The sequence below is a fragment of the Diceros bicornis genome, chromosome 4 (genome assembly GCF_020826845.1).
Source record: "Diceros bicornis minor isolate mBicDic1 chromosome 4, mDicBic1.mat.cur, whole genome shotgun sequence".
NCBI lineage: Eukaryota > Metazoa > Chordata > Mammalia > Perissodactyla > Rhinocerotidae > Diceros > Diceros bicornis.
The window spans coordinates 22,049,938-22,059,808 of record NC_080743.1 but is presented as its reverse complement, the minus strand read 5'-3'; the positions used below and the strand labels follow the sequence as shown (position 1 = coordinate 22,059,808).

General features: G+C 39.0%; 1 protein-coding gene across 3 annotated transcripts in view; it reads left to right on the top strand.

The window, feature by feature from the left end:
- Positions 1-222: 222 nt before the first annotated feature.
- The window catches only part of ZNHIT6 (zinc finger HIT-type containing 6), a 59,856-nt gene continuing 50,207 nt past the window's right edge, over positions 223-9,871 (top strand). Inside the window, exons 1-5 of one of the 3 annotated variants that reach the window (XM_058538419.1) lie at positions 223-1,036; positions 1,951-2,016; positions 2,100-2,206; positions 2,292-2,377; positions 8,713-8,816. In XM_058538419.1, coding sequence (XP_058394402.1) covers positions 366-1,036; positions 1,951-2,016; positions 2,100-2,206; positions 2,292-2,377; positions 8,713-8,816 — 1,034 coding nt within the window. In that variant the 5' untranslated portion in view covers positions 223-365. The remainder of the gene's footprint in view (positions 1,037-1,950; positions 2,017-2,099; positions 2,207-2,291; positions 2,378-8,712; positions 8,817-9,871) is intronic. The other 2 variants (XM_058538417.1, XM_058538418.1) reach the window with 2 other exon arrangements.

Sequence of the window (9,871 nt, the reverse complement as noted above, 5' to 3'; positions counted from 1 at the left end):
TCTTGGCAGAGAAGAGCGTGGCCACTCGTCAAGGGTGGGGCCCAGGAGGCCTCCCCGGGGGAAGGGTTTGGCGAAACCCCGCCCCAGAGGCGGGTTCACGGTGGGCGTGGCCTCACGCAGATTGTCTCAGAGGATCTGGGCCTGACCGCCGCAGAGCCGTAAAGAACTCTAGGAGTCGTGAAGAGGCGAGGCGCGGAGGCGTTGCTTTACGACAATTTGGGCTCTCGCTTGCCCGGCGGTTGCTGCTTGCCAGCGCTCGGCCACACGTGGGCTGCTGTTGTTTACCGGTCTGTAATTCATTCTTCTTGGCGTGGACTCGTACCATTGAAGGACAGAGTGGTAGCGAGGCCAAGGGTCGTGAGCTGATGGATTTTGCTGCTGAAAATGAAGGGACGTTGGGAGGAGGTCTCCAGAGTGTAGCTGAGGGGGCGCGGCCAAGTCGCGAGTCGGGTAGGGAGGGAGTCAGGGGCATAGCGGGGATGGAGGAGGCCGGCGGTGGAGAGGCGAGGAAAGGAGTGACAGGAGTGGAGAAGACAGGGGCTGGAGAGGAAGGAAGTGGACAAAGGGCAGGGGAAATGCGTGTTGACCTAACGGTTGTGAAGCAAGAAGTTCTGGACTGGTCGGAAATGGAGGAAGGTGTGTTGGAGGGCCAGTGGGTAAAGCAGGAGGTGGAGGATGGGCCTGAGGTAAAGGAGGAGAAACCAGGCACATTGGAGGTGAAGCAGGAGATGGATAGTAGTTTGGTGGTAAAAGAAGAGAAGGCAGATGAACCAGACGTAAAGGAAGAGAAAGTGAAGGTGAAGGAAGAGGTAATGGACTGGCTAGGAGTGAAGGAAGAGAACAAGCATAACTTGGAGATAAAACAGGAGGAGACGTTTGTTAGTCAGAACATAAAAGAGGAGGAAGTGATGGATGAAGTGTGTGTAAAAGAAGAGAAGTATTTCCCGAAGACAGAAGTGTTGGATGATATAAAAGTGAAAGAAGAGCCTCAGATAAATCCCCCAGTGGGCTCCAAGCGGAAACTGGCCATGTCAAGGTAGGGCTGGGAGAAATCCATTGGGAGAGTAAAGCTGTGGAGTCCTCTATTGTTCAGACTGAAGGACAGTACGCTACCAGCAGGATGTGGAATAATGAAAAATAAGTGAAAGCTTGGGTCCATTGATCCTGAGTGGTGGGAGGGGAGGAGGGGGAATTGGGAAGGGAGGGTGTTGTCGGGTGACAACAAATGAGTGAAAATATGTGAGATTAGTAGCGTACGGTGGGCAGTGGCCAAGCTAGGAAGTGAAAATTCTGGGCACCAGAAAATCCCTGGGCCAGATTCTGGCTTCACTTAGTATTCCCATGACTTGGTATTCCTTTGAGAGAGGATAGAGATGAATAGGTCTAATAAAAACAAAAGAGTGATCAGATTCTTGGGACTGTTACTGTCTAGAACACAATGGACCAAATAGCATTAGGTGTAGTTTGGTTGTCAGCATCCCAAGATCCAGGAAGAGCAGTTGAAGACAGATGACGGGTAATAGCATTTCTGGATTATTTTGATGCCCGTTCTAGGCTGGGTGTGGAGTTGAGGAAAAGATTCAACTGCTACTCTCTAAATTTGGTTCTTATATTCTTTTTCTGGTGTGTGTGCCTTTAAGATATCTAAACATAGCTCCTGTTAAAGTGAGATGATTTTTTAAAATTTAATACATGTTTTCTTGAATTACATGTCACTAACAACATTGTAAATATAGTTGTCATTTGGAGATGGTGTCCTAGAGGAGAATTTTCTAACGATGTTTGACAGCTGTCAAGTATTGCATCGATTTCTTGCATATGCTTCATTCACTATGACTACGTATCTGTAAATTGATTGTGACAAGTAATTGACTCAGCATTAAAAGTTTATAAATAAATAAGTGGAATTACTATTTGATAATTTGTTGAGTTTCATGTGGGCTTTTGTAGGTGTGAAACTTGTGGTACGGAGGAAGCAAAGTACAGATGTCCACGTTGTATGCGATATTCCTGCAGGTATATATGTAAGTTCCTACTTATTACTTCTATCTGTACCCTTCTTACCTCAGTATAAAAGTACCTCTTCTTTGTCTCTTCAGTTTGCCCTGTGTAAAGAAACACAAAGCAGAACTGACATGCAATGGAGTTCGAGATAAAACTGCATATGTTTCAATACAACAGTTTACTGAAATGAATCTTCTAAGTGGTAAGCCATCTTATGCATAGTAAATTGATGCTTTCTGACCATTTGCATATGTCATTTGTTTATTTTTCTATTTTGAAATTTTTAGATTATCGATTTTTGGAAGAAGTAGCAAGAACAGCAGACCATATTTCTAGAGATGCTTTCTTGAAAAGACCAATAAGCAATAAACATGTAAGTATTTCTTCTAATCCCTTCCAGTTAGAATTCCTTCTAATCAATTAGATTCATTTTTCCACTCAACAGATGTATTAAGTGGCTACCATGATCTGGGGCTATGCCAGTTACTAGGGATACAGCAGTGACCAAAACAAAGTCCTCCCCCCTCATGGAGCTTGTATTGTAGGGGGAGAGACAGGAGATGAGTAGAGGAAGGGATATAGTTTCAGACAGAGTTAAGTGCATGTGGAAGATAAAGAAGGCACAGGAGATTAAATAAAATGAAAACGGTGTTTGTTGGGGGGAGGTTGTGAGGGTACTGTTTTCAATACAGTGGTCAGGAGAAGCTTCTCTGAGAGATGGCATTTAAGCAGTGATCTGAATGATGAGAAACAGGCAGTCCTGTGAACATCTGGAGGAAGACTATTCCAGGTAGAGACAAAAGCAAAAGTAAAGACTACATTAGGGACAAGGTTGGTGTGTTTGAGGAATTAAAAGAGAGGCAAGGTGACAAGCATAGTTGAGTGAAGAGGAGAATGTTGAACATGGAGTTAGAGAAACTGCTGAGGGCTCCTAATGTATTCTCAGTGAAAATGGAAGCTGTGGGAAGGGTTTGAGCATGTTTCCTTTTTGAAAGTTCACTGTTGCTGCTGTCTGGAAAATGTACTTTAGCCAGCAAGAGTGGAAGATTGGAAGCAGGGAGACCAGGTATGAGGCTATTGCTGTAGTTCAGGTGAGAGATGATGGTGGCTTGGGTAATGCTGTTAGAATTATTGGGAAGTGAGTAGATTCTAGTTTTGAAGGCAGAGCTAACAGGATTTGCAGTTTTAATACACTTAATTTTCATACTTTTTTATCCCTTTTCATTCCTTAAGCACTATGCAAAATAAAAGCTTACATATGTGAAATATTTTGCAACTGCTTTTGTTCTAGAAATTCTTTAATGATGTTATTAAATCACATCATGGAATTATCTTCAGGTTTCAGAGACTATTATTGGAGTTGCAGAATTTTAATACCATTTAAAAACATTATTTTATTGGTATTATTGGTACAGACATGACATCATACATATCTGAAAGGAAAATTATCATGCATCAGCTCTTTTTTTCTCAAATTTAATTAGGCATAATTAAAATTGTACTTAAAAGATAACATTTTAAATATTTTCTTTTTGTTGTGAAATATGGCATGCATACAAAAAAGGCATAAAATAGAAATGCACCGTTTAATGAATAATTATAAAGTGAACACCCATGTAATGACCACCCAGGTATAGAATTAGAACATTACCAGCTTCTCAAAAGCTCCCTGCTGCTCCCTTGTGCCCTGCCCTGATCCATTCTTATTTCTGAATAGTTTTCTAGCTTAGGACTGTATCGTGGTTTATTTATCCGTTTTGTTGTTCATGGACTCTGGGTTTTCTGTAATAACAAAAAAAAATTTTTTTAAACAATGCTGCCATGAACACTTTGATGAATTATGGTTTACATGTGTACATGTTTTTCTAGGGTTTATCCCTGGGAGTGGAATTGGTTTGCTGTGGGATATGCATATCTTTAATTTGACTAGATGTTACCAAAACATTTTCCAAAGTGATTATACCAGTTTATACCAGTTATACTTCCCAGTAGTGTGTAAGTGTACCTATTGTCCCATCCTCTCCAATACCTGATTTGGTCAGAGTTTAAAAATTTTCGTCAATTTGATGGCTGTGTAATTTTATTGTGGTTTTTAATTTACAGTTCTCTGCAGTTCCTAATGAGATTGAGCACCTTTCAAATATTTTTTGGCCATTTGGATTTCCTCTTTTGTGGAATGCCTGTTCAAGTCTTTTGCTCATCTTTTCATTGGTCACCTTTCATTTTCTTACTGGGTTGTAGGAATTCTTTGTATTTCTTGCATGATAGTTGATGTGTGTGTTATAAAGACCTTCTTCTATTCTGTGGCTTGTTTTTTCACTCTCTGTAATGTCTTTTGGTGAACAGATGTTCTTAATTTTAATAGAGTCAAATTTATCACATGTTTCTTTTATAGTTAGTATTTTTATGTGTTTATAAAGAAATCCTTCCCTACCTTGAAGTTATGAAGCTATTCTCCCATGATTACTTTCTGAAAGCTTTATAGTGTTACATCTCATGTTTGTGTCTGTAAACTACCTGGAAATGGTTCTTGTGTATCATGTGAAGTGGAGGTTCCATTTAATTTTTCGTAGGGATAATCCACTTTTCCTAGCGCTGTTTATTGACAAGTTCATTCTTTCCCTATTGCTCTGCAGGACCACTTTCGTCGTATATTAAGCATCCTTATATGCTTGTGTCAGTTTCTGGCCTGTCTATGCTATTCTGTTGGTCCACTTGTCTATCCACACCAACACTATACTCTGTCAATTATTGTATTTTTTTTTTTACTGAAACTTGCTATCTGGTGAAATCCTCCCACTTTATTTATTTTCTAGAGTATGGTATACTCTAGAGTATTTCCTAGAGTATGGCTATCGGTCTTTGTAATTATATACAAATGTGAAGAATCAGCCTGTTGATTCTATAGTCCCCTCTTCCCCACCTTAGAAGTGTGTGTGTGTGTGTGTGTGTGTGTGTGTGTGTGTGAGAGAGAGAGAGAGATTAGCCCTGACCTAACATCTGTTGCCAATCCTCCTCTTTTTGCTGAGGAAGATTGGCCCTGGCTAACATCCATGCCCATCTTCCTCTACTTTAAATGGGAGCATCGCTCAATAAGCGGTACGTCAGTCCGTGCCTGGGATCCAAACCTGCAAACCCTGGGCCGCTTAAACAGAGCACGCAAACCCAACCACTACACCACTGGGCCGGCCGCCTACCTGGGAATTTAATTGGGGTTGCATTTATTTTATAGAGTAACTTGAGTGATTGGACTTCTTTACAACATTGAATCTTTAAATCCTTGACTGTGTTGTATCTCTGCATTTTTGGGGGTCATCTTTAATGGCTCTCTCTAATTTTCTCAGTGGAGGTCTTGCACATCTTTTGTTAGATTTTTTCTTGGGCACTTTATTTTTTTATGCTATTTGAAATAGCATTTTCTTTTTAATTTTTTATTATCTCCTTGCTAGTATTTAGGAATGAGTTTTCTTGTTGTTTATTTTATAGCGAGTATTAAAATTTATCCCAGTACCTTATTTATAGATTCTTTGAGATTTTCTCTATAAACAGTTCATCACAATTTATTTCTGTCTTTTCATCCTTATTCTTTTAATCTCTTTTTCTTGCCTTATTGGAATAGCTAGGACTTCCAATTCAATGTCAAATACTAGTGATGATAGTAGATATTTATGTTGTAAGTCCCAAGTCCACACCTAGGTTTGATGATTTGCTGGAAGGATTCACAGGACTCAACACACACGTCTACTCTTGACTAAAATTTATTACAGTGGAAGGCTACAGAGCAAAATTAGCAAAGGATAAAGCATACAGGGCAAAGTCTGGAGGAGTCCAGCTGCAAGCTTCCCAGAGTCCTTTGCCGATGGAGTCACACAGTACACCGTTAATTCCTCTGGCAATGAGTTGTGATGACACGTATGAAGTATTGTCTACCAGGGATCCTCGTTAGAAACTCCCTACCCAAGGTTTTTATTGGAGGCTAGTTGAAGAAGTGCTCTCTGCCTAACACGTGCCAAATTCCAGACTCCCAGAAGGAAAGCAGATAAAACCACATTGTTTATACAAACAATTTAGACACAGTGAACCACTATTATCATTTTGGGAAAAGTTTTATGTCAGTGTAGGTAACCATTTACCAGTCAGTCAAATTCCGTGACACCAGCCAAGGGCCAGCCTTGCAAGCAGAACCTTCTAAGGATAACAGTCTCGGGCCTGCTATGTTAACTCTTCTGTACATCTTTGTTTTGTAACTCCTGATCATAGAGGAAGAATTTTCAAGATTTCATCATGATGTTTGCTCTTAAATTTTTGGTAGATATAATTTGGTATCTAGATTAAGGAAGTTCTATTCCTAGTTTGCTAACAGATTTTGTTATGAGTGGTGGTTATATTTTATCAAATGTTTTTTCTGTATTTGTTTCATTTTTGTTCTTTTAATCTATAATATTCTAATAATAAGAATATCAATAATAATCTTTTAATTGATTTTCTACTTTAAGCTAAACTTGCATGGTGTATTATTATCATCTTACTTGAAAATTGTTATGTTTCTGTTAGAATTTGTGGAGTATGTTTCATCAGTTCTGGGAAATTATCAGCCAATTTCTATTTATAATATTACTTCTGCCTTGTTCTTTGTCTCTTCTTCTAAAATGACCATAAAATGTGGCTTAGGTCTTTTCCCTACATCTTACTTATCCTTTAACCTTTCTTCTAATTTTTTTCATCTTTTTTATCTCTATAATGCATTCTGAAAACTTCTGGTTTATTTCATGGTTTTAAAAATCTGCTGAGTCACTTTTTCTAGTTTCTCTTCACTGCAAGTATTTTCAAGCTTTCTTTTATTCCTTTAAATTTTGCAGAGTTCTATAATCTGCGTATGATTCTTTTCATGTCCGAATATATGGGGAACTCTCTCAGCTACCTTTTCTTTTCTGTTTTGGTTCCTACTCACTGAGCCTTGTTTTCTTTTATTGGTTATTTTTTATTGAGTACTGCTTTTTTTTTTGAGGAAGATTAGCCCTGAGCTAACATCCGATACCCGTCCTCCTCTTTTTTTTTTTTTTTTTTGCTGAGGAAGATTGGCCCTGGGCTAACATCTGTGCCCATCCTCGTCTACTTTAAATGGGATGCCACCACAGCATGGCTTGACAAGCAGTGCATCGGTGCGCACCTGGGATCCAAACCTGCGAAACCCGGACCCCGAAGCAGAGCACGTGCAGCTAACTGTTATGCCACTGCACCTGCCCCTTGAGTACTGCTTTTTTTCCTTAAAAAATTGTGAGAATTTTTTGAAGACTAGGACAAACAGACATTCTTTTACTCTGCCAGTTACCTGGGAACATTGCAAATCTGCATCTATCTTAAACCAAGTTGAAGGTTTATGATTTCCTTGATCACACAAGCAAGGCAAATCATTTCAAATCTGGCCTATGGCCACAACTTCTAATGGGTTTTTTTCCTATTCCAGTCAGACCAATACAAATTTCCTAGCATGCTCTGGAGGTAGAGTTATTTCTGGTTCATCCTTATTCTGAGGGTGTATTACTTTTGACTCAGCTTCCTTTGAAGGGTTCCTAGAAGATTACTGGGTCTTGACTCTGACCCTTTTGCTGAGGAGGCTGTTGAAAGGGGAAGCCAGTATTTGCCAGAATTAGCAAAAGTGGCTTCATTGCTATGCTTACCTCTCTGAGTTTTCACTTTTCATTAAATATTGCCCTGTATTTTCCAAACTGTTTCTGTCAGCTCTTCAGTGCTTTTAAGATGCTTTTTAAGTATATTTTATTATGTATATGTATGTCCCCCATTAGCTGGCATTCTTAGATGTTTCCAGTGGGAGGATTGGTCCTTATAATCAATGCCATTACTGAAACCAAAGTCTCATAAGTTAAAAATTGCCTGTAATTTCTTAAATCATTCTCCTACTTAGCCAGCAATGGCTGACCCTTCCTTTTCCTTGGCTTATGACTTGGTTGTCTCACTCTTTGTGTTGCAAATTCTAGATCCCCACTCACTTAACTATAAACTTGTGTTTATACTTTACCATTTCTTTGAGTGATCTTTCTTATTTCTTCATGATATTATTTCCTTCACTACTCTCTAGAGCTGACTTGTTCAGCTCAACCAACCCAGGTGGTCAGTGGAGTAACACATGTCCGAGCCAGAATGTTCTCCTGTCCCATTTTGTACAGCCTACAGTAGTGGCTGTTGTAAGTTAGGCTTTATACTAGGCAGTGCCATAGTTCCTCCCCTGAGTGAGCTTTCTGCCTGGTAATAAAATCAGGCATATATGTAGCTAACTTGTTATGAAAGCATCAGTAAAAGACAAAGAACTGTATAGGTAGCCCCTACGATTGCCAAGTGACCTATATTTTTTAAATCCCCGTGAAATCCTTTCGGCTTATAGAGCATGTGGTTAAAAGCACAGGCTCTAGAATTAGACAGACCTGGGTTTGAATACAGGCCCTACCTCTCAGAAATAGCTGTATAATGTTGGCATCTCATTAATTCTCATTGCTAAAATGGAGGGGATAATAGTACCTGTCTCATAGTATTGTGAGGGTTAGATGAGATATTGCTGCTTAGCACAGTGTGTGAAACATAAGTATTCAATAAATCTTAACTATTATATTTTGAACATTGTTTTATTCACTTTTGAAATTTAAGGTATTTTAAAATTGATTTGTCTGTCTGTCTGTTTTTGGCTGTTAGATGTACTTTATGAAAAATCGTGCCAGAAAGCAAGGTATTAACTTAAAACTTCTACCCAATGGATTCACCAAGAGGAAAGAGAATTCAACATTTTTCGATAAGAAGTAAGTTTCTAACTTCTTTCTTAGTATATCAAGTGTTCTGATTTGATCAGGAACATATTTTAAGGTTCGGTTTGCTATAGAGCATTGCTACCCACAGTGTGGTCTGTGAGCTGTTTGTTATTGGTTGATGACAAGATAACTGCACAAATTGAAAATAAGCTTTTAGAAACTTATGCTGATTTTATGTCATGTGACTCCAATAAAAATTTGGGCATGTAGTGTGTGTGTGTATGTGTGTATCTGTCTCTCTGAGACCTAAGATTCCATGGAGGTATTCAGAGGCTTTAGGGACAAAGCAGTGAGTCACAGCAGGACCTCTGCACAGTGGTAACCAGAGCAGCTTGGCTTTTATAATCCCTTCTACTTTGGGATTCCAAATAAGATTTTACTTGAAAGCCAGCAATGGGGAAGAAGGGGACTTTGAAAAATTTACTCTGTAGTGAATCTGTGAATACAGATAATGCAACAGAGATTAGTTTGCTGCTTTCTGCGAGTGCTGGGTTGAAGAGGCCCCAATAGTACAGAGGAGAACAGCATTGCACAGAACTGTAAGCAGCCTGCTAAATTATTGGATAATACCTTTCAAAAGTCAAGATTCTGGATTTAAAGTCAAAAAACCTGAGTGAGTCCTTCCCTCTTCAGCCTCTTAGTAACTGTGAGGCCCTGAGAAAATCACTTCCTTTTTCTGGACCTCACCTGTATGATGTGGGGCTTGTACTGGGTAAACTCGAAGGTTCCCTTCCAATTTTACTACATAAATTGAAAAAACAGAACCATCGGAATTATCATTATTCTAACAAATCTTCTACCTTTTCAAAAGATGTTATATTGTTAGAAGGTGGTATTTTCCATTTATTTTATATATGTTTTAAGACATAAATACTTATAAAACTGGTTTTCCTTTTTCCTGGTTGGCTTCCAGAAGTAAAGTAATGCCTTGCATTTATCAAATACGAGATGATTCCTTTGTGCGTTTTGAAACTGACATACTTAGAAATTGACATAATTTGTTTGAAATTTAGGGTAACCGATTTTTGCCTTCTCAAATATAAAAT